Below are 25,242 nucleotides of genomic sequence, written 5' to 3' on the forward strand. Positions count from 1 at the left end.
TCTCCTCTTAGCCACCTTAATCTCTAGTGGAGTGTATGGATATGAACCCTCTTTGATGAAATGACACCCCTCTTAGATTCCATTTCCTTTACAAAAACAGTTAGTGCATTAATATCATTAATCACTCCATCGTGTTTCGCCTTACAGTCTTGATATTTGCATGCAGAACATTCACTAGATGTGGTAAAATCTGGAGAAAAATTTGTACAACCAATATGATCATAAGCATAATGGCTTGTTGTTTCAAAAATGCTAAGAGGAGCATATTAGCCCTAATAGCAGTACCACTACCACTACTACTACAACTACCATCTCAACAACAACAAACCCACCCTCCAAAATTATTTTTTTTATAATGGTTGTTGCTCCAAACAATTCTATTTTTATTCCATCAAAGACCTTAGGGTCCGATAAAGTTTGCACAGACCGTAAAGTTAGAAAAAATGTCATCTTCAACTCTCAGTTGGTCGGAACAAGCCACGGATGGACAATCTAGAATAAATCGATACATATATTAGAATGATGATGAAATCATTTAAAATAATTATTAATTAAAATAAAAACTTGATTAGAATTGGACTTACTGCTTCCTTAGGGGAATTGAAAAGATCAAGAAATTTTGTATTTTTGTCAGTTTTAGCCGACAACCATCTCAGGATTCTTGGACAGGAAACTTCTTCCTGGTAGTTCACTTGTTGTCTCAAATAAGGAATGACTTTAAATGCCCAAGCCTATAACATGACCCCAATAAATCAAAAGCATTATTGAATAAAAAAATGATGAATCATATCATGATAAAAGAAATATTTACCATGAAGGCCCATGGAAAATCATATAAGTTGAGACTGTCTTTGGCGTTAACGGTGTCAACAAATATTGGGCAGTCATTTTGAAGCTTTCATAACCCAAGGATAGCTGTTAAATGCCTCAAGATCCTTAGAGAGATTTATTAAATCAGGGCTTATATTGTTGGTAACGTCTCTCGCCCAAAGAATATTATGTACAAACCAAACCAAGCACAATGATTGCTTGTGCTTCTTTGAGAGTCCTTTGCCTTTCAACGCTTCTATCAAATTTTTATTTTTGAAGCTTGGACCAACAATCGACACCAAGTCATCACGATCACTCGACTTGCTTTTGCCTTTTTTAGGTTTGCGGGGTGCTTTTTTGGGTTAGAGTAGGTATAACTTGAGAAGGAGGATAATATTTTAGTATGGTAACTATGGAAAACTCCTTCCAATAAAAAAAAACAGGCATGCCACAGTAATTTATCCATACCTCATCCATTTTGTCTTTGTTTTCATATATAAACCTACTCTTGAGAAGATCATATACCATTTTCATCTGGAAACGAGCATTTTTGTCCTCCGTCAAATCAAGATATTACCCAAAGTAGCTTTCCCTGAAATTAGCATCCAATTTTTGTTCTCAAAGTATTTTTCTGGAGGCGTCGAAAGATTTTCCCATGACTGACTTAACCACGAAATCACTCGTTAAATCTGTAGCACCATCGCACTGCATTCTCACAGGATAACGATCAATGCTGAAGGTTTTGACCAACTCTTTGGCGGAAGGGCTATTAACATTTGGATCATCTCTCTTGAGACATTCCTCCTCCCCGTGCTCATTATCTTCTGCTCCTGATTAAGATAACGCTTGTAAAGTAAGCTCATAGAGTGGTGAATGTAGCTGAGTTGTTGCACTTGTTCCTTTACTTGAATTTGATTTGATTTCTTTTCTTTTGGGGGCCATATTAACTTAAATTAACAGGAACATAAAATAGATTATAATTGATTAATGCATTATTAAAAAGGGATAACAGTTAATCTAACATGTACAACAGTAAAATAACAGTTCTAACAAACCACACATCTATTGCACCAGGTATGTTATTTGTTGCAATATATAACCACCTGTTGCAACAGATAAGTAAACCGTTGGAAACAATAAAAATAGATCACTAATCTGTTGCACCAGGTATTTTATCTGATGCAACATATAACCAACCCATTGCAACGGATGAGTAAACCGTTGGAAACCATAAAAATAGATCACTAATCTATTGTACTAGGTAGTTTATCTTATGCAATATATAACTGACTCAAATGCAATGGATGAGTAAACATTGGAAATAATAAAAATAGATCACTAATTTGTTGCACCAAGTATTTTATCTGATGCAACATATAACCGATCCGTTACAACGGATGAGTAAATCGTTGGAAAATATAAAAAATAGATCACTAATTTATTGCACCAGGTATGTTATCTGATGTAACATATAACCAACCGTTGCAACAGATGAGTAAATCATTGGAAACCATAAACAGATCACTAATTTGCTACACCAGGTAGTTTATTTGTTGCAATATATAACCAACCTATTGCAACAGATGAGTAATCCGTTGGAAACCATAAAAATAGATCACTAATCTGTTGCACCAGGTATGTTATCTATTGCAACATATAATTGACCTATTGCAACGGATGGGTAATTCGTTGGAAATAATAAAAATAGATCACTGATTTGTTGCACCAAGTATGTTATCTGTTGCAACATATAACTGACCAGTTGCAACGAATAATTAAACCATTGGAGATAGTAAAAACAGATCACTGAACTATTGAAACATATCACTCATCTGTTGCAAAATGAATTCTCTGTTGGATCAATATTATTTAGATTTCTTCCAAACAGAAGAGTCGTCTGTAGCAACAGATGAATGATCTATTAGATTGTTCATCTGTTACATTAGATTTTCATAGTTGCATTAGATTTTAACCTGTTGCATCAGATGTTTTCATCAGTTGCATTAGATGTCTTCATTTGTTGCATCATATGTTTCATTTATTGCAACACCATTTTTACCAAGACAAACAACAAATCAACCCAGCAACACCAATACATCACACACACACACACACAGAGAATATTAACCGTGAACAAAAATCACCAATAAATTCGAATCAACAGTACAACAACAAGAAGAAGAAATATAAAAAATTAGGGTTTTATTTAGTCCATATTTCTATACTAGAAGAGTAGTTGGCTCAAGTTCCTCTGTTTCTTCATAATTTTTTACCTGTGAAAAAAAATGGGATGATGAAAAACTCAAAGTTATTGTCGCCGGAGAAGTCTTTACGTCGATTGACGGTTGAAAGTTGAAAGGGAACTCGACCGACTATTTTTCGCCGTAGGTTGAAGTCGCTGAGGATGGAAGAGAAAATTTTGCAAAACTGTTGTTTGGAAGAGAGTTGAGAGAAGCTGTCGAGAGAGAGAGAGGAGAGAGACTGGTTGATTTGGATTGAAAAGGGGTGTGGGTTGATTTGTATTTTTGAAAAAGATTAGAAAGTTTTGAAAATATTAATCAAGTCCATAATTAACTTAATCAAGTTTTCTAATGACGTTTGACCCTTTAAGTTGGCCAATGTCACCAATCCTTTATTCAAATCTTAAAAAACACCTTTCCTTCAATTTTCTCAAGATACATAATGAAAATATGAGTTCCACACATAGAAAATTGAGTTGTATATTAAATATAACAAGTTTTTAAGTGGTATTTTGATTCATTTTTATTTAGAATTTTAAAAGTTATATTTCTTTTATTTTTTCGTTTATCTTATAGGAGTACCTTATTTTGCAATCCAATTCTACAAATATAAAAGAAGAGGAAAAGAAGGATGTTATACAAATTTTGAAAGAATTCAAAAGTAAACCTTGTATTGAAATTTTTATAATATTCATGATGAAATCAATGTTATACGATAAGATTACAAAATTATTATAATAATACGTAAAATTATAAGTTGTGTTAGATTTTTATTTCAATTCTTTTATGAAATATAATATTTATTTTTAGATTAATTATTTAATTACAATAATATCATTTTGTAGGTAAGCTACATAATATTATTCTATTTTGGCAAATAGCATCACAAAGTACAAAAATCAATAGTTAAGCGAGATAAGAATTAAAAAAAAAAAAGCAATCAACACCTTGAAAATACTATGATATAAAGGAATAACTCATAATATTAAAAGTTTGAAAAAAATAAAGAAATGAATATCTGAATTATGAAATTATGACAATATTTATTTACTAAAAATAATTTTTTAACGACATGCGAAGCACGAATATATCCACTAATTTTACTCATAAATTGAAATGTTCAACTTTCAAACTTGTGTTCGGACATATATTAGCTAAGTATCCAATAAATTGACATATAATCAAAGCTAATTAGGATGAAATGAAATCTATTGTATTCTTACCATTTAAATAGAATTAAATACTATACCCAAAAAAATAGAATTAAATAACCTTTTAAATTTTGCTATAAAAATAAAAATTCTTATTTATAAAAAAGAAATCTCATCTCTCTCTCTTTTTAAAAATATTAGTTTAGGTGTACGCGCCTTACACGTGTACCTCACTTTAATGAATTCAAACATTACACTAAATAGGATATATTTGTTTAAATAATAAAAATGAATATAATAATTAAATTTAATATCTTTTGAATATGTAAACAATTACAAAATAATACGATAATAGAAATATCAAAATAATACAACTAAACCTAACCTTTACATAAAAAAATTCCTCAAAGCCCATCGAGATTCATCGACGAACTGTAAACTACCACAAAATAATAAATTAATAGAGATATTACGACCATACAATGAAACTTAACCTTTATCTTAAAAAAAATTTCAAAACTGACTCACATTTATCTAACATCTGTAAATTAAAATAAAATAATAAGATAATAAATATATCAAAACAATACAATTAAACCTAACTTTTATACAAGAAATTTTTCAAAGCCAACTGACATTTATCTACGACCTGTAAACTGTAAAAAAAATAATATAATAGTGATTACAAAGTTTCGATTTTTATCCAACTAATTCTTATCTGAGCGAAAATTTTGACCATAAAAAATGATTTTGAATGAAAATAAAGAAAATACACACGCACACACACATATATATATGTATAGTTATATATATACACGCACATGTTGAATTCTATTATACTGATAAAAAAAGTGAAAAAGTTGAGGGTTAGAAAATCAAGTATCCACCAATCTAGACATGCAATCGAATCAAGTTAGATGAACATAAAAAATTAAGTATCCACCAATCTATATATGCAATCGAATCAAATTAAGATGAGTATCAATCATATTCTTTCAATAGACAAACTAGTTTATTCTCTAATTTAACGTACATCTCAATATTTATAGAAATATTTTCTTAATTAATAGAGACCTCTTTTAGAAATATTTTTCTAATTGAACAATAAAAAAATAATATTAATTAATTCACCTACTACATATTTTAAAGTCACATATATTTTAACAAATCTAATAAAAAGAAAATATTAATTAATTCCCCTATTATATATTTTAGGAGCATCATATATTTTAAAACATTTAATTAATATAATAAAAAATAATTAAATAATAAATTAAAAAATAATTTAATTTAACCTTTTTAACAAGATAAAAAATTCAAATCTCTTTTCTAATTCACGTTATTAATATATTATACATTACTAGCTTCTTGAAAATAGTGAGGGAAGTGGAAGGAAAAGTGTCGAGGGAAGGCGATGGGCAGAAGAAATTGGTAGATGCTTCAGTCAGTTACAAATGGGGTCTTGGTTGCGCCCTTTTTTGGCTCCAGCCCTTAATTGGGTTTCGCCTCAAAACCTCCACAAATATGGTTAGCTAATTCCCAATCTCTCTTTCTTATCAGAAATAACTACTTCATCAGCATACCTTATAACACTGTTTGCTTTTTTTTTCTTTTTTTTTTAAAGTGTATATCTCAGCTTAAAAATTGAAGATTTTATCTTATTTATCTTTTTCTTGATTGATTCATAGATGGGTATCTAAGGATTTGTGGAAAGTATATTGAAAATAAGAAAAATTTGGTTCAAAGTTCTTTGGATGAAAATTCTAAATACAATTTATTTCCAGGTCTGAAATGTAACTTTGCCAGTTAAACCAATATGTACTTTTAAAGGGTGAAAGACCCACTAAAGTATCTTGATTTTTTGAGTTTCACTGAACTATCAATTATGCGAGTTTTCTACCAATTATGTATCAAAACACATCTTAACTATTAATTTTTTGAGTTTCATACCTGACATTTTAGGTATGAAAAGTGAACAATTGACGGTTTAGATGTATTTTGATAAATTGTTGGTGATAGTTTATGTTGCACTCGACCAATCCAAAGACCCTCTTACATGGTGTGATATTGTCTGTTTTGGGCTAAGCCCAGATGATTTTTCCCAAAAGGCCTCACCCCATTAAAAGATCCTACACCTTATATGTAGCTTCCCAGTTCCTTCAGCTACCAATGTGAGACTTTGGTTTGCACATCCAATAATCTCTCCCTCGAACTAAGTTCCACGTGGCCCATCACCACGATCCACGGGTCAATTTCCGAGATTCACTATACTGTATGCTACCCACACTCAACAATCTCTCCCTCGAACTAAGTTCCACATGGTTGGTCCATCACCATGATCCATGGGGCCACCGAGATTCCCTGTATTGTGTGCTACCCACATCGTTTGAGTTTTATGGAAATCGAAGCCTGCAACTACTTCTCGTGTGTGCATCTCCCAGCTCGTAAGGGTGAGCAAATCGAGCACCACACACATCACTCTACCACATCCCCGTACTCATCTTGCTAAACTTGGGCTCTCATACTAGTTGTTGGGCTTGACCAACCCAAAGACACTCTTACACGGTGGGCCAAGCCCGCATGGTTTTCCCCAAAAGGCATCACACCATTAAGAGATACACCATATATGTAGCTTCTACTTTAGCTACTAATGTGATACTTTGGTTTGCACACCCAATAGTTCACATAGGAAACTCACATATTTGATAGTTCGGATATGAAACTCCAAAAGTTGAGCTACTTTAGGTGTGTTTTTCACCCTTCACTCTTTTTTGGATGACGATGGTGCTGAGGTCAGCTTAGGCGTACCTTGATTGATTCACAGGCATAGTTGCCGAGTAAATCTGCCCACTAAGTCTTGGTCAGATGTGCTCACTATGAGTGTTGGAGTATTGTAGCTGCAATCAGTATTTTGAATTGTCCAGACAATTATTTATATTGATAAAATAATTTTGTACTAGAGGCGTTTTTATCACTTGGATAATTTGAATTAATACAGATTATTCTAGAATGTGAAGGAGCAATGATAAGGTCCATAAAATCACATGATTGAAGCTTGGTACATTCTCAACAATGGAGTCCAAGCTCAAGCCATGGAGACTGTAACAGAGAAAACAGAGAGAAAAGAGGAGAGAAAGTGGAAACTACACAACTTGATTAAACTGGACGTAAGGGGAAGAAAGGAGTATACAGTGTATTTATAACAACCGACTAACTACCTAGATGACAAATGGTGACAATTGGATTCTCCTAATCTAAGCTTATATAACTAACTAACTAACTAACTTTGCAATGATTATTAAGTTACAATATGCCTAACTAAGAGAATAAGTAATGCATCTCAATACCCCTCTCAAGTTGGAGGTGAGGGGATCACTGACAACTTGCCAAGGATGGCATCATGTTTGATTCTTGTGAGAGACTTAGTAAGGATATCAACCAATTGATCATGAGTAGCAATGTGATGAAGTGAAACGAGCCCATCTTGAAGCTTGGTTCGAACAAAATGACAATCAACCTCGATGTGTTTAGTACGTTCATGAAACACATGATTTCCGGCAATGTGAAGGGCCGATTGACTATCACAATAATCAGGAATAGGAATGGGACCTGAAGGTGGGATAATCAATTCATTAAGCAACCTGTGCAACCTAAGTTGCTCGGACTCTCCAAAAAATGTTGCCGCACCCGTGTCAGATCCTTCAAAAATACAATATTTTTGGAGGTTCCGACACGCACCCGTAGACATCTTGAAGAGTCCGAGCAACTTAGTGTGCAACCACACCAGCTCCCCTACTACTTTTCTTAGTGATCTATATTCAGCCTCAATTGGAGAAAGTGAAATGATTTCTTGCTTCTTAGACTTCCAACTAATAGGACTTCCTCCTAAGAAAATAGAAAACAATGAAGCATGTGATAAGACCTTCTTGAATCAGGGCAATTGCCCTAAATAACAAAAGTCTTTGAGAGTAAGATCTTCTCATTTAGACAAGAAAATTCCAAGGGTGGGGTCCTGCATTAAGTATCTCTACATGTGGAAGGCAACATTTAAGTGAGGCTCTCTTGGATCTTACATGAACTGACTCAGGTGCTTAACCCCACATGCAATGTTTAATCTGTTAGTGGTGAGGAAGTTCAACTTCCCAACTAACTTTCTAGAAAGAGTTGGATCTGATCCAGGTACACCTTCCTTAGCTCTGAGCTTGAGATTAGGATCAAGAGGAGAACACTGAAACTAGGGTAGTTGAGACAATCAAACTCCTTGAGTAAACACAAAGTAAATTACCTCTTAGAAATGATAATACCATCATGTTTGTTGAGCACCTCTAACCCAAGAAATAATTCACTAAACCTTAATGTTCTATCTTAAATTGCTGATAAAGAAATGCTTTGAAGTTATTGATCTCTTCATAGTCAGTGCCTGTAAATAGGATATCATCTACATAGACTGCCACAAAAACAACAGATGTACCTTTTTTTTCTATAAAACAGTGAGTGATCATAATGAGAGTGCACATAGCCTCTAGAATTCAAAGTATCAGCAAGCTTGGCATACCATTGCTTACTAGCTTGTTTCAAACCGAAGAGTGATTTTTTCAGCTTACAAACCAAGGTAAGATCATGAGTCTGCAAACCAGGAGGAGGAACGTCCATATACACTTCTTCATTCAGATCTCCACGAAGAAAAGCATTATTCACATCTAGTTGATAGATTTTCCACTGTTTTTTGGATGCTACAACAATCAAGGTCCTCGCAGTTGTCATTTTAACAACTGGAGAAAAGGTTTCAAAATGGTCCACACCTGCATGTTGAGTATAACCCTTCACTACTAGCCTAGCTTTGAACCTTTCAATACTACCATCAACCTTGTGTTTTATTTTGTATACCCTCCTATAATCAATAGGTCTCTTATTAGGAGGAAAAGGAACAAAATCCCAAGTATTATTGTTATGCAAAGCCTGAAATTCATGTGTCATAGCTGCCTGCCAATCAAGACTCACAACAGCCTCCTCATAAGAAATTGGCTCATTATCAAGAGATACATTCATTGCAAAAAGTTGACTTTTAGGATCTAGATCATCAGGAGTTATGTGGTGTTGTGCTGTGAAAGAAGCATAAAAAGAAGATGGTAAATGATCAAGTTGACTAGATGATGCTTGACTAGGTGGTGCATGTGGCAGTTTATAGACATAGTCTTGTAGATATGCAGGAGCCGTATGATCCCTTTGAGATCTTCTAGGTCCCTGAGAATGAGGAAACATTGCTGAGGTTGTGGTAGAGGTCACAGTAGGTATGCATCATGGAGAAGGTACTACTTGTGGTGATGTAGAGTCTAAGTCATGTATAGAATTAGGAGAGCAAGAGGGAACTCTTGAATTTATCATTTTGTACAAAGTCATGAGCACTATTGGTAGGGGAAACAATTGTAATAGGATCATCAAAAGACTTGAAATCAAAATAAGATTAGGAACAAAAGGGTTAAGAGACTCAAATAGAAAAATATTCTCATAAAAAAAGACATATCTGATAACTGCAATATTCTCATAGGGTGAGGAATGAGATTATTAGGGAAAAGGTTGGAGTGACTTCGGTACAGGACAAGATGCGAGAAGTGAGATTACGTTGATTCGGGCACGTGATGAGGAGGGGTTCTAATGCGCGGAGGTGTGAGGCACTGGCTATGGATGATTTTAGGCGGGGGGATAGGTAGGCCGAAGAAATATTGGAGGGAGGTGATTAGGCATGATATGAAGCAGTTACAGCTTACGGAGGACATGACCCTTGATAGGAAGGTGTGGATGATGCGGATTAGGGTAGAGGGTTAGGGGGTGGGAGGGTGTCGGTATCTGTATTTGTGTCTGAAGTTTCTTATTCGTAGGTGTTGGGTGTTGTCTTTGGTTTCGGATCTATAGCTTTAGTATTATCTTGTGGCTAGCGTTGCTAGTTTATTTTGCATACTGTACAAGTTTATATGTATTTATGTATTGTGTTTGTTATATTGTTATTGGTTCTAAGCTGGGGGTCTATCGGAAACAGCCTCTCTACTTCACTTGAGGTAGTGGTATGGACTGCGTACACTCTACCCTCCTCAGACCCCACAAGGTGGGAATACACTGGGTATGTTGTTGTTGTTGTTGTTGTAGTTCCTAGTGGCCAGGCTTAGCACCTGTACCTTTTAGTCCCAAAAGGATAGCCAACAAAAATATGAGGTGTAGTCTTTAAGTCAAATTTAGTTCTATGGCACTTACGTATGATGGGATAACATACGCAACCAAAGCTCCTCAAGTGAGAATATGAAGGTTTCTAACAATTCAAAAGGGCATTTGTGATTGAGAGGAGCTGAGGGCAATCAATTAATGATGTATGTGGTAGTGAGAACACATTCACCCTAAAACTTCAAAGGTAGTTTAGATTGAAAGAGGAAAGCCCTAGCAGTTTCAAGAAGATACTTGTGTTTTCTGTCTAATACACCATTCTGCAGAGGTGTATAAGGACAACTTTTCTGGTGAAGAATACCTATGGATACACAGAAATTAGTGAGACAGCTAGTGGTAAACTCTAGAGCATTGTCTATTCTTACTGCTTTTAGGGTGGTCTTAAACTGATTTTCTATCATAGAGACAAAGGCTGTAATAGTGTGAATCACATTACTTTTGCAACTCAAGAGCTGTGTCCAAGTACACCTACTAATTACTATGATCATCCGTTAATGTGAGAAAATATTTGTGCTAGTCTTTTGTGGCTACATGGTAGGGCCCCCACAAGTCAATGTCGAGTAGATAAAAAATGGTTGTGGTGCCTTTAGTTCTTATGGGGAATGGTAACCTTGTTTGTCTTGCCATAGGGGAGACTGGGCGAAAGAAAGATTGGTCAAGGGAAAACTTAACTGGAATGGAAGATATTTTTCTCATTTTGCTAAAGGGCACGTGCCCAAGTCTGTTATGCCATAACTTATCAACATCATTCTTACGAGGTAAAGCAACATGTGCAGAAGCAACACCAGTATTACTTTTGTGAAATGAAGTATTTACATATGGAGAGCAGGAATGGGAATTGCAGTGACAAGTAACTGCATCTGCTTCAGTACTAGAAAGACAAGAAGTAGGAAAAGACTTGGTACTAGATGAAACACAAGTAGAGAAGCTGTGACCTTTGTTGATAGTTTGAGTGCTCTTCTGAAGCCAATCTTTGCGGAGAAAATATAGTCCATCATGAGCTTTGCCAATCTCCAGAGGCCTCTTCCGAGCAGGGGCCTGTAGAAGATAGAAAAAGTCAGTGAATGAGACAATACATTTAAGATGCATTGTCAAGGAATTGATTGACACAAGGTTATACTTGAAAGAGGGTACAAACAAGGCTTTGTACAAAATGATACGGGAAGCAAGTTTGACAGTTCCAATTTCAGTTACTTTGACTCTATAACCTCAGGTAATCTAATCGACATGGGATAAGGTAAGGGTGATATGTCTGAAAAGGAGATCTATCAAAAGTCTTATGCAATCGCACCTGAATCTAGAATCCATAAGTCAGACCTTGCCTTGAACCATCCACAAGATAAATGATCAAAATCAATGGAGGAGTTACAAGCAAGAATACCTGCAAAGTGAGCAGCTCCACTAGGCAACTGGTTGTAATTGACACTGTCAAGATTGTTTTCTGCATTGTTCAGCTGAAACTGAGTAAACAAACTAGCTATTTGTCCATATTGTTCCTTGAATAAACCAAAATTGGGAGCTTCTTTGTGGCTCACAACAGATGCTTTTCCTAGCTCAGATGTCACGTTGTACTTTTGAACATGTGAAGGTTGTTTTTGCGGGTATCCATGGAGTTTGTAGCACCTCTCCTTGGTGTGACCAGACTTCTTACAAAAATCACAAAACAGTCTGGAAAGGTATTTGCAGAGTGACTTGGATGACTAGCAGCATAGTTTGTTCTGAATTGTTTAACACCAGAAGTACTGGCATTCAAAGAGGTAGATTCACCAATAAAGCAAAGGCTTTTCCAATAGAGGGAAGAGGATTCATCATGAGAATTCTCCCCCCAATCACAGTGTAAATCTCATTTAATCCCATCAAAAGCTGTATGAGACGTTTATCTTGCTCAGCCTTGAATATGAACTCCTTGGATCCACAGGTGCAGACACAGGTACAGTCATGTTTGAAAATGAGATTGCTTAGTTCTTCTTTAAGCTTCTTCAATTTGGTGTAATATCCAGTAACATCTCGAGTACCCTGACTCAGGTCAGTGATTTCCTGCTGAATCTGGTAAAGCTCACCGTTCCTCTGGTCATACCTATCAGACAACTCTGACCATAATTCAAGCAAATCATACACATTCAACACTGTCAGCAATTTCCTTCGATAACGAGTTCAAAATCCATGATGTTGTCATATCATCACATCATTCCCATTGATGACATAAAGGAGAATTCGGAGGTGGTGTCCTACATTCGCCATTGATAAAACCCAACTTCTTCTTAACAGATAAGGCACACAAAACACCTCGTTTCCAGGATCTATAACCAGTTCCATCAAACTGAAAAGGAACTAACGAAACACCGATTCCATCAGAAGGATGGTGTAAAGAGGACTACTCACATCGATTGTAGGTGCAGCTGTATTTCCTTGATTTCCTGGTGTGGTTGTAGTAGTAGTTGCATCCGCCATAGTTGAAGAAGCTCAAAGCAACACGAGGAGTGTGAAAACAAGAAATAATCAATCTAAAGTCCCAATTCAAAATTAGTCAATTCAATGAAGTAAAGGAAACAATTAGCAAGTGACGATTGAAGCGAAAAAAATAACACAAACAGAAAAATGTGATGAGATATAGGAAATCGTGCAATCAATGAGAAATCAGAAAAGAGCGAAAACGAAAAATTGCAATATTTGCTGTCTCTGATACCATGTCAAGGTTCAGAAAATCACATGATTGATGCTTGGAACATTCTCTACAATGGAGTCCAAGCTCAAGCCATGGAGACTGTAACAGAGAAATAGTGCGAAAAGAGGAGAGAAAGTGGAAACTGCACAACTTGATTAAACTGGACGAAAGGGGAAGAAAGGAGTATGCAGTGTATTTATAACAACCGACGAACTACCTAGATGATAGCTGGATTCTCCTAATCTAAGCTTAACTAACTGTGCAAATGATTAATCAAGTTACAATACGCCTATCTAAGAGAATAAGTAATGCATCTCATACAATGCAGATCTCATGTTGTTGTGCCTTGAGTAATTTCATCAAGGTTATTTCATCATACCCAAAGGCAATGGTTTACGTGCTACATGGTATACACTACTAGAAACAAAGGCTTTCCCACCACGGATTAATAGAAAATTTGTGTTATAAAACATGTTTTTCCCACCCCCATTCCCACCGAACTAGCTTACTAGGGAAACACACGGTGGAAAATAGATTTTCATTGAAATACTGGGAAAGTTCCTAATTTTTCCATGTGAAAACACTAATATTTTTTCTTTTTTCACTAATTCAATCAAAATATCTGTGGAACAGCCATTGGACATTTTTTAGTGGGAAATTTCAATGGGAAAATAATATTTTTAGTGGGAAATTTCAATGGGAAAATAATAATCTTTTAGTAGTGACATTACGTGGTACGACGGTTTGCAAAGCTCCAGCCTTTTCAAATAAATAAGAAGTGTAGAACGAAAAAAAAAAGTAGAGTAGAACGAGAAAAATGATGTGTATCATAGCAAACGTTTCGGTGCACAACTTAGGTTATCTCATCATTCTCCACACTGTAGATTACTGTCTCTGTCTTTAGGAAGAGAAGGATGTTACGATGAGTTGCAAGTTGCAACTGTAGGTTTTCAAGTAGTTAGTTAATTCATTATTGGCCTCTGTTTAGCATGGCATAAGTTTTAGCAATTTCTATGTTTACTAACTTATGCTACTAATTATAACTATTAGTTTTACTAAATAAATTTTTGTTTAATATAAGAAGAAAAAGTTAGAGACAGAAAATGGTACTATTATCTTGAACCAGCAGTTACTAGAAGTTTGGGCGCCTCATAAGGCCCAAACAGTAAAAATAGTTTGGATTCTAATCAGGTGCTACTGCTGTACTGGTAGTGTCAGAATGATTCTTCAACCTGATGATAATCTTCAAAAGACAAGTTAATGCCGTGGGAAAAAGTAGGAATCCAGATGCATGGGAAGAAACAATGAAATTTGGTATGACGTTCTCCTAAAATCTGATTTCTCATTTGTCATAATGAAACAAATATTGCATCGACTAGGTTGGATTGAGGCGTAGGTGCTGTCAGTGTTGCAGCAAATGTTGAGAAGTGTTTATAATACCAAGTGACTTTCAAGTGTCAACTCTCTTTATCTTATTCTGCTGCTTTACTTTTTGATGATAGATCTTCACACTTTTGTGGAAGAAATTAGGAGTCCAAGCAACTCTTATTGACATAAATACTTCTAGTAATCAACTCAATTCTCTGCAGTTAGGTGGCCTTCTATTTTAAAATTGACAACCTGATATCTTTATCTGCAAGACCCAAAGAAGGCAGCTACTTATCAAAAAAATACTCAGCCAAAGAAAGCAGCTATTTACCAAATTCAAGATCCTAGTAACTTTTGTTTGTTTTTACACAACTCTTACATTACAACTCTTGGCAACACTGTTGCACCTGCCCATGGAGTCTGCTTTCAGGTGCACATAGTTCTAAAAGACCGCGGCTTATCAGGCAGTAGAATGTGGGAACTTGGGAACTGGGAATAAGGAAATACCAAACTACTGTTGTCCTGCCTTGGATTTTATTTCTTCCAGTTCATTTTATATTTCCGCCAGTTAAATTGTTCTACTGGACTTGATGCATTAGAGGCTATAGTCAAATCTCTTGTTTGACTCAAGCTACTGTTTTGATAGGGGCTATTTTGAATAGCTTCCTACCAGGTATACTGGCAAATGTGGAGGCAACAAAAAGGTCATTGCAAGATGACACATCACAAAATGTTGAAGAAGTACAGAAAATCATAGGGTACCACTTCAATGATCAGAATTTATTGCAGCAAGCTTTTACACATCCGTCGTATCACAAGGACTATATATCTTATGAGCGGCTGGAGTATGTGGGTGACTCGGTTCTTAACCTTATGATCACAAAAGAACAGTTTTCCAGGTATCCAAATCTTCCACCTGGGTTGTTGTCACCTCTACGTGCTGCAAATGTTGACACGGAGAAGCTTGCGCGTGTTGCTGTTAACCATAGCTTCCACAAATATTTACGGCATGGAAGACCTATCCTTGCACGACGAGTAAGTGAGCTTACTAGTCAAGGGAATTTGGTTTGTCTTAATCCTTTTCTTTTTCGGGCTACTTTATGCAGCAATAACCCCGTCTAGTATATGGGATGTCCAGCACAATTTTTACGTTTTAGCATTTGGTTGCTAAATAAGATAGCACATTGGCGTTAGCCGTTTCCTTTTTCTTCCCCCGAGTTTTTGTGCCAATGAAAATTGAAGTATTTTCACGTACATACACTTGCATATGAAGTATGATTTGTTTAACGACATTTTCAAGACTGCGAGAATGCCTGAGGCTTGGAGATGGAGTATGATTATTCCGTTATATAAAAACAAGGGTGACATTCAGAGTTGCAAAAACTATAGGGGTATTAAGCTGTTGAGTTACACTATGAAGATTTGGGACAGGGTGGTTGAGCTAAGATTGAGGAGGGTCGTGTCCATTTCGGAGAATCAGTTTGGTTTTATGCTTGGTCGCTCGACGACAGAGGCAATCCACCTGGTGAGGAGGTTGGTGGAGCAGTATAGGGAAAGGAAGAGGGATTTGCACATGGTGTTCATTGACCTGGAGAACGCGTATGACAAAGTTTCTAGAGAGGTTCTTTGGAGATGCTTGGAGGTGAGAGGGGTTCTGGTGGCGTACATCAGAGCTATTAAGGATATGTACGAGGGAGGGAAGACTCGGGTGAGGACGGCGGGAGGAGACTCAGGGCATTTTTTGGTCGAGACAGGGTTGCATCAGAGGTAGACTCTTCGCCTGTTTCTGTTTGTGTTGGTGATGGACGTGTTGACGTGTAGTATTCAAGGTGAGGTGCCTTGGTGTATGTTATTTGCGGATGATGTAGTGCTGATTAATGAGACGCGGGAGGGGGAGGGGGGGGGGGGGGAATGAAAGAACGGAGGTTTGGAGGCAAACCCTTGAATCTAAGGGGTTCAGGTTGAGTAGGTCCAAGACGGAGTATATGGAATGCAAGTTTAGTGAGTCGAGCCAGGAGGACGAATTCCCCAGTTCGTAGGTGTGAGAAGCTAACTTTGGATGGCTTTAGGAAGAGTAGAGGTAGGCCGAATAAATACTAGAGGGAAGTAATTAGACATAACATGGAGCAGCTACAGCTTACTGAGGACATGACCCTAGATAGGAAGGTGTGGAGGTTGCGGATAAGGGTAGAAGGCTAGGGTGAGTGTGTGAGTTGTAGTAAGGTGTTAGGAGAGCTCTTGTGTAGCCGGGTTAGTAATCCTAGGACTGTGTCCTTTAGTAGGAGCCTCTAGTCAGGAGAGTTTGGGTGTGGTGGGTGTCTTTGGTCCATGAGTGTATGTTACTACTAGGCAGGTGGACATCTTTTATTTGAATTGCTCGTATTTCTCGTATTTCATATTTCTCTGATATCTATTTTAGTATTTCTTATTCCTTATTTTTGTTATGTCATCCATCCTGCTTCATGTTCCACTATGACCTTGTGTACTATTTTCTATCCTGAGCCGGGGGTCTATTGGAAACAACCTCTCTACTTCTTTGGAGGTAGCGGTATGGACTGCGTACATTTTACCCTCCTCAGACCTACTTTGTGGGAATACACTGGGTTTGTTGTTGTTGTACACTTGCATATGAAATTCTATCCCACTTTTTCCATGTTTTTGTAAGAATTTGAAATATTTCAAGACTTCTTATCATTTTTGTAGGGTTTCAAATAAATGTCCAAAGACGAGTGGTTTGTTATAGATCCGCTTTGCTTTCAGCTGAATCCTTTTAAAATATCCAAAATAGTGGTTGTTGCCTTCTTTTCACTGCAAGAGCTTTATCCCGCTATATCATTTTTTGTAGGTTTGGACATAAGTTAAGTATCTGAAGCATTTTTTTTTAGTTAGTCTTATAAGGGCATTATGTTTTCTGCTGAATCCTTTTTTCCGGAATTCGAAAAAGTAATTAAGTTATTTTTCTAGGCTTAGATATTAGCTTTATCTCTTGACTGCATCATCAAACATCTCTAGCGTCAAAACTGCTTGGTTCTAGACTGAGTAAAATGGCACCATGAATTAAGCTGAAGAGCTTGTGTTTGGTCTTTCATACATTTTCATGTGAACAAACTATCCAAACTTTTGCGGACACTCTCTTTTCCTTCAATGCCTTTAGTTGGTAAAACTGTTTCCACTCATCTTCAGAAGTAAAAAGAAGAGAATGTTTTCTTTGTTAGGATTAATAAGGTACCAAGAAGGTACATACAAGTACAACAATCAAAACCCCCCTATTATATTAGATTCAAATTGCATAATTTTCAATTGAGTCCACGAAATCCATATACTGTTCCAAGTCTCCTCTCACACCAGAAAGATAGATTATGTAGCCATTGGGTCTTGAATCTTGACTATAGAAATATGATTCATTTTATTCTCAAAACAAGCACCATTTCTCTCACTCTAAATAGTCCAAACAAATCACAAAAGAATGGTCCGCCAAAACTGTTTCTGGATCTTTGCCATCTTTTGTCCATTCCAGCTTTGCAATAAGCTCCTAACATCTGAGGGCTCCCAACATTGCTTAGTTACTTTACGATGTAAAAAAGGTGATTGATTGATTCCAGTTCTTCTCCACAAAGATAAAATCTATTGCTTCAATAGATACCTCTCCTCTACAAGTTGTCTCGGTTAAATATGCTTTTCGGCTGACAACCACCCAATACAAGCTACCTTGACAGGTGCTTTGGTCAAATCATCTTCCATGGCCATTTTAGCTCCAAGTTTTCAGATTGTTTTTGCAGGATGCTGTAACAGCTTTTAACAGAATTTCATATCATTACTTGATGTCCAGACTATGACACCCTCTTCATTCTCCTCTCACTTCTATACTCAATAGTTGTAGAATGCCGCCTTGGAGCAACGGTAAAGCTGTCTCCGTGTGACCTATAGGTTACAGGTTCGAGCCGTGGAAGCAGCCACTATTGCTTGCAGTAGCGTAGATTGTCTACATCACCCCCTTGGGGTGCGACCCTTCCCTAGACCTTGGTAACACGGGATGCTTTGTGCACCTGGCTGCCTCCTTTTTAGAGTTGTAGTAATTGTCCAACTTCATCCACCTCCCAATCATTAAAATCTCCCCTAAAATTCAATTGCCACCAGAAGAAATGAAGTTCAGACACACAAGCTTCTCTATTCAAGGAGGAGTAGTACAAAGTTGGGAATTTGTTTCTTAAATGTACTTGAGGCCGATCTGAGCGCTCTGTTTCAGTAGTTATCCAAAAAATTTACCTTATTTAGAATAGCAAGCTAGTCCATCTGGTCACGCTATATCATTATATTGAGCAAGGCAGGGGTTCTAGTCTCCGAACATTTGTTTATGATAGAAAAGGTGGGAGCTCCTAGGGAGGGGTAAAAAGAAATAAATTACCTCCACCAACCAAAACTTCATTTTGCCATCATTGCCCAGCTTAAATTTTGTGTACTGCTGAAAGTCATTCGACATATTACTTATATTACTTGTATAGATCTGTAGGTCTGCTATCATCCACCTCATCCTTGTTTGGAATATGTTGATTTTTCGTTGATATACTGCTTATCTTTACTGCTTTACCTCTTCTTAGTCCTTCACTTTCAGGTTTTATACCTCTCCTCCCCGTCTCTTCCACTGGATAAATATTATCTATATTCACAGATTCAATCATTCATAAATGTGCTTCCTGATTATCCATTGCATTCCCATGGACTGATAAATGCTCCGAAGGTGCTTGCTGATGTTGTTGAATCAACAATAGGAGCAGTATTTATTGACAGCAATTCTTCAATTGACACTACCTGGGAGGTATGTTCTTTTTTCTTGTAGTTCTTATTGGTTAGTTTATAGGTTACTAGGGAGTAGGGACTGAATCTCCTATTTGAACCTTCCATAAAAAAACATTTTAAAAACAAGAAATAAAATATTTCCAACACTCCGGATAGGCGGAAGGATGAACAACAACAGCAAAAAAAAAAGACGAGCATCTTGTCCTTATCTTTAGCTAAATTTTATTTGTTATAGCACGGAATTGCACTCGGCCCAGGGGTCTTGCTACGTTGTAGCAAGGGTGGTCAGGCGAACACCCTTTGCCAGAAAATTATACCATATATATAAGTAAAATACTGCTTGAAATGATTAAATTTGTCATTTTTAACACTCTTTAAACAATAAGGTGCGGTAGCCCAGTGGTCTTGGGGTCTTGGGCATGCAAGAAAAGTGTATTCTCCCAAATAGCACCGGTTTAATCATCTGTGGCCGCATTTCATTTAAGCCTTTTTTCACATTTTTGGAAGAGCTTAATAACTTAATCTTTTAATTGTAAGAATAATAACTATTTTTAAAATATAAGTAGTTAATAATCTGTAATTTTTGAAATAACTTATCAAAATAATTTTTAGTTAGAGACCTACAACTTAAAAATTTAAGGAAAAAAAGTTAAAGATTAGTGACAATTGGATTTTCAATCGATTATTATTTATTTTTAAAAATAGAATTTTAAATAAAACTTAAAAGTAATTATTTAACTTAAAGTTAATAAGCAAATCCTAAAGAAATTTCTATAATGCTACTAAAAGTGAAAAAAAGGCTCCATATAGAATTTCTAAAAAAACCTCTTTGATGCCTGCTCTTCATTTTGCACGTTTCGTTGTTATTATTGTCGTCACCAGAGGTCGGTGGAAGCTTGAAGTGTAAAATTATCTTTTTTTTTGCCTTATCCGTTCACTTCATATTAAATTAAATATGAACATTAAAGCTAAATATTATGTAGTTTGATTTTCATTTTTTTGGTATGTTTATTCATAAGAATTAGTTATTAATATTATGTAGCTTGATTTTAAAATTTTCAATTCACCATTTGTGAAAAAAAGAAAGTTAACTTGTGCAATACTTGAACACCCTTCGTGAAATTTCTGGCTCCGCCATTAACTCAGCCTATGCAAATGCTAGGTTAAGCTGGGTGTTTTGTGTTAAGGTTTGGCTTGAAGGCAGATGCACTTTGTAAATGGCATATGAATTCTGTAACTTTAGAAAAAGGAGGAACTGGGGATCATCCATCATTAGGAGACGGTCATCTGATGAATTAATCGTATAACCATGTATGGATAAACTATATGTTGTGTTACCATCTTATGACTTGAAAGTTCATGAGGAATCTCGGATGGGTTTCTGTGATAGGATGCTGAAGTAGTGATTTCACATCATAAAATGCTATGGGAGAAAGAGAACCATATGAGAATTCGATTAGCATGGGTGGTCAATTTCCTTACTTGGAGTTTTATCTACATATAGTCCCATGCAATGGAATAATATACAAGTATGCGTCTGAGCGTGATACTGAGGGGACAAAGAAATACATCACGCAGATATAGAATGTCACTTTATCTGATGCACCAACATGATATTAACTCAACTTTTTAAAGGGAAGACCACTTGAATAGATTGCTATCCGGGCTTTTGTGCGTCCCCTATGTGTCACACTATAGCTTGGGCCAGACACCCCAAGAAATATTCAAAAACATGTGTCACTTTGACTAATGAGAATTCTGGCATGTGAAGGGTAACTTCTTTAATTTCTGTTCTCTGTTTTCTTCTTGATTGGGGCTCAAAATGTCACTTGACCAGTATTTTCTCATTCCTCGCCTCTAATGCATGCTGATTTTGATTTTGGATGACGTGTAGGTGGCAAAGACTCTATTAGAGCCCATAATTACACCGGAAATGCTTCAAACAAATCCGGTGAAGAAGCTCTATGAGACCTGCCAGAAGCATAAACTTAAAGTTCGAGTGGTCGATATGTGGTCACATGATGGGAGTTTTGAAGTTTTCATTGACAATCAAATGAGGGGAAAAGGCATGTGCCATGTAAAGAAAGAAACTGCATTAAATAGAGCTGCAAACAAGGCATATTATGAAGTTATTGGAATGCTAAGTGTTAGCAATATGAAGATAGCTAATAGCTAATATGGCATTAGATATAGAACTATGTCTCTATTTTGTTCTTATTGCAAGTCTACCATTTTGGATTCCCAAATTGGAATACAGACTCATTGTTTTGAAAATTCACAAGGCTCATTGTTTTTATCTAGTTAATTTCTCGGAGGGTTATTCAAGTTGCGATATTGTTGCAAATTATCACTAACTTTTTTAAAAAGTACATTAGGGAAATGGACGTCTGGACATGCTGCGAACAACCCTTTTTTGTTTGAAATATTTTTGGCAACCCGTTTTGGAATTTTGACTTCAAAAAAGTGCCCTTTAGGCTCCAGACTCCTTAGAATTCATAATTTCATATGTATCATCATTCATCCAGCTCTGGATGCATTCAGAGAGTACCTTTTTCATTTATAATTTCATATGTATCATCATTCATCCAGCTCTGGATGCATTCAGAGAGTACCTTTTTTATTTAGGGGTCGTTTGGTACGACGTATTAGGAGAAATAGTTCATGTATTAAGTGTGGTATTACTTAATACTATATTTGGTAGGATTTTGGACCAATGCATTACTAATGCCATGTATTAGTTATACACCGTACATGGTATTATAGGGTGTATTACTAATACATCACATATGGTGGTATTAGTAATGCATGAGTTTTAATACCATGGGATTAGTATGTATAAAGACAAAAATATCCCTCAAATTTTTTTAAACATTTTTTAATTTTTTAATTTTATTTTTTATATTTGTACTAATAAATTTATTCAAATAAATTAGTTTACAAATTTTATTATTATTTACAAAAATGCTCTCAAATTTCTTTAATTTTTTTCTAAATCATTTTCATTTTATTCAATATCAGTTACATCTTTTCAATTTATCAAGATAATAATATCCCTCCAAATAATTTTAGTTATAAACAAAACTACTCCATTAACTTTAAAAATATTATTTGGTCAAAATCTGAAAACTAATTGCATAATTGCATACCAGCTTTAATTTTGTAAATAGGATATTCATAAATAAAAATAATTTTTCTACTTAGTTTTATCACTCTACAAAATACAATTTTATGTTAATAATGATTTTATTGTCTCATCCAAAAGTTACACGTACCTCCCTCCAACTTAAAAATATCACAAAGTGGGAACAACAAGCAAATGATGAACAAATAAAAAAAAGATAATAAAAAAAATTGTAAGTGAATGATTAAATCTAAAAATTTTAAAGTAAATAATTAGTTATATTGTTAACTTTTTTTATTTTTAAATAAGAATAATAAACTTTTGCAAAGAAAATACACAAAGTTATAATATGTCGAGGGTATTTTTGTAAACAAACAATATTCTTTTTAAAATATAACAATACATATTACTTTTAATACATCAAATCAAACACAGCATAAAAAATAATCACAATATCACTAATTCCTATATTATTAATTCCTGCACTACTAATTCCCGCATTACTAATACAACTTATTCAATATTATCTTATACGCTCCACCAAACGACCCTTTTAGTGGAGAAACATTCTGTTGCTTCTTGGACAAGGTTTGATGGGGCTTTGAGCTGTATGTGATAAAGAGTTTTAAAATAAGGTGTAGGTGACACAAGTCTTAATAATTGAGTGGAGGTGACAATTACTTTATTCTGGATTAAGAAAGTTGGGTAAGTTTGAGAATAGCCCTGAAATTTTTAAATTCACACTTTGATCTAAATGTTTACCTAATATAACGAAAAACGGAGGACAAAAAGGTGCGTTTCTCTCTCTTCTCATCTATTGTTGTTTTCTTTCTATTAGCGATTTTTGTTGTTCATTGTTGCTGCTGCTTTATTCATCATCTTCTGCTTCATTATCATCATCTTTTACTTCATTATCATCTTCATCTTCTTGTTATTGACCATTATTATTGTTATCGCTACTGTTGCTATTGATCAATTTCTTAGGTCAAATTTTGTTTCGTACATCACTTTTCACTTTGACATTACTTCATAGGAGACTTTGGTAAGTTAAATTATGATTTTTAGTTGAATTTGTCATCTGGGTAACTGCTATTGTGCTATTTTTTCAACAATAGATAGCACACGAACATGAATGTAACATAAGAGCCATCTGTTTAAACAAATCAATCATTTGCTGCGACAGATGAGACATCTGTTTCAATGGGAAAACTCATATGTTGGATTCATGCTTATAATTCTATAATACTGTAACATGAATCGAACAGATGGGTCATCTATTACAACATATGACCCATCTGTTGCAACAAATTAGTTATCTGATGTAACATGATAAATATCTGTTGCAACAGATTAGTAACCTGTTGCAACAAAACCTAAACTCAATTCCAACAGACGTGTTGTCATTGCAACAAGGTAAATATCTATTGCAACATATTACTAACCTGTTGCAGTAGAACCTGAACTCGATTCCAACAGATGATAAATATCTGTTGGAACATATTAGTAACCTGTTGCGATAGAACCTAACCTCGATTCTAATAAATCATCGTCTGTTGCAATAGGTAATTCATCTGTCACAACAGGTTAATTATCTGTTGCAATATGTCACTCATCTGTTGGACTCAGCTTTAAAGGTGCCTTAGTACCATAACATCTATCCTAACCGATGCTGGATCTGTTGCAACAGATATATAGTCTATTGCAACATATGATTCACCTGTTACAGCTGATGACTCATCTGTTGAAATTAACTTCAGAAGCGTAACATGAATCCCAATAGGTAAGTAATCTATTGCGATTGATTACTTTTCTGTTGCAATAGATTACACATTTGTTGGGATTCATTTATAGTACTATGAAATCATTATTAACTTTTTTAACAAATGACTTTATTTAGGTACCACTAATAGAGGGATCAATAACAATATGGGTGGATTGTCATGGTCAATGGATCGAGAAGAGCAATAGATATGTATGGCGTTGGAAGGATGGTGAAATGCTAGAGACGATAGCTATAACAGTCCAAAGTGATATTTCTTATGATGATTTTGTGAACTTAATCATCAGCTATTGTGGAATGAATTGTCAACCAGAAGAACTCGCCATCAGCTACATACACATATCCTTTGAAAATCAGAGGGTACTACCTTTTAAGATAACAGATCAGGTTCGGTTATGTGCTTGTCTTAGTGATTTATTCAGGCTGGTGTTAAGGGTGTACGTGGTTGAAAAGACGAGAGAGAATAAGAACCAGAACATAGAAGAAGAAGAACAACAAGACATCTTTGATGATAGGTTGGATGATCTAGACATGAATAATCTAGATGATGATCAAACACCTACGCCCATTGATGCAACTAATATAGTAAGCAGTTCTTCTCGATCGACACAGTCTGGTAATCTTCAAGATGATGGGACCGACTTTTTCAATGGAATGTCATTCAAGGACAAGAATGAACTACTACCACTTTGTTTATTTCTTGCTTGAAAAAAGATTTCAAAATAAAGAAGGTGATTAATTCGAGCAGTGTCTTTTGCTACAAATGTGCTAATCCGAACTGCAAGTGGTGGTTGAGAGCGGTAAAGTACATAAGTTCTGATGGATTCATCATTTATAAACATGAAAAGTATCACATATGTGGTTTGGAGCACATCTCGGGCCAAAATCCTCACGCCATGGCAAATGTCCCCGGTGAATATTTCAAGAGTAGTTTTCCCGATGGCAAAGGCCCTTCTACAAGGGTTATGGCCAATCAAATCCTTACGAAATTAGGTGTCCTGTTCAGTTATTGGAAGATATATACAGCCATAGGGATTTCCAAAGACTTATTTAGGGGGACTTACGAGCATGGGTATGCAGTCCTGGATTCCTAC

General features: G+C 35.6%; 1 protein-coding gene across 5 annotated transcripts; it reads left to right on the forward strand.

The window, feature by feature from the left end:
* Positions 1-5,539: 5,539 nt before the first annotated feature.
* LOC107878149 (ribonuclease 3-like protein 3) lies at positions 5,540-21,572 on the forward strand. Of its 5 annotated transcripts, none has more exons than XM_016725056.2 (5): positions 5,582-5,728; positions 14,295-14,396; positions 15,097-15,485; positions 19,063-19,266; positions 21,142-21,572. In XM_016725056.2, the coding sequence occupies exons 2-5, from the start codon at positions 14,318-14,320 to the stop codon at positions 21,421-21,423; spliced, it is 954 nt and encodes a 317-aa protein (XP_016580542.1). In that variant the 5' UTR covers positions 5,582-5,728; positions 14,295-14,317; the 3' UTR covers positions 21,424-21,572. The 5 variants fall into 5 exon arrangements, with proteins under 5 accessions (XP_047249813.1, XP_016580545.1, XP_016580542.1 ...); XM_016725057.2 differs by having other exon boundaries at positions 5,584-5,728; positions 19,120-19,266; XM_047393856.1 differs by having other exon boundaries at positions 5,604-5,728; positions 14,301-14,396.
* The last annotated feature ends 3,670 nt before the right edge of the window (positions 21,573-25,242 follow it).

The sequence above is a fragment of the Capsicum annuum genome, chromosome 7 (genome assembly GCF_002878395.1).
Source record: "Capsicum annuum cultivar UCD-10X-F1 chromosome 7, UCD10Xv1.1, whole genome shotgun sequence".
NCBI classification, from domain to species: domain Eukaryota; kingdom Viridiplantae; phylum Streptophyta; class Magnoliopsida; order Solanales; family Solanaceae; genus Capsicum; species Capsicum annuum.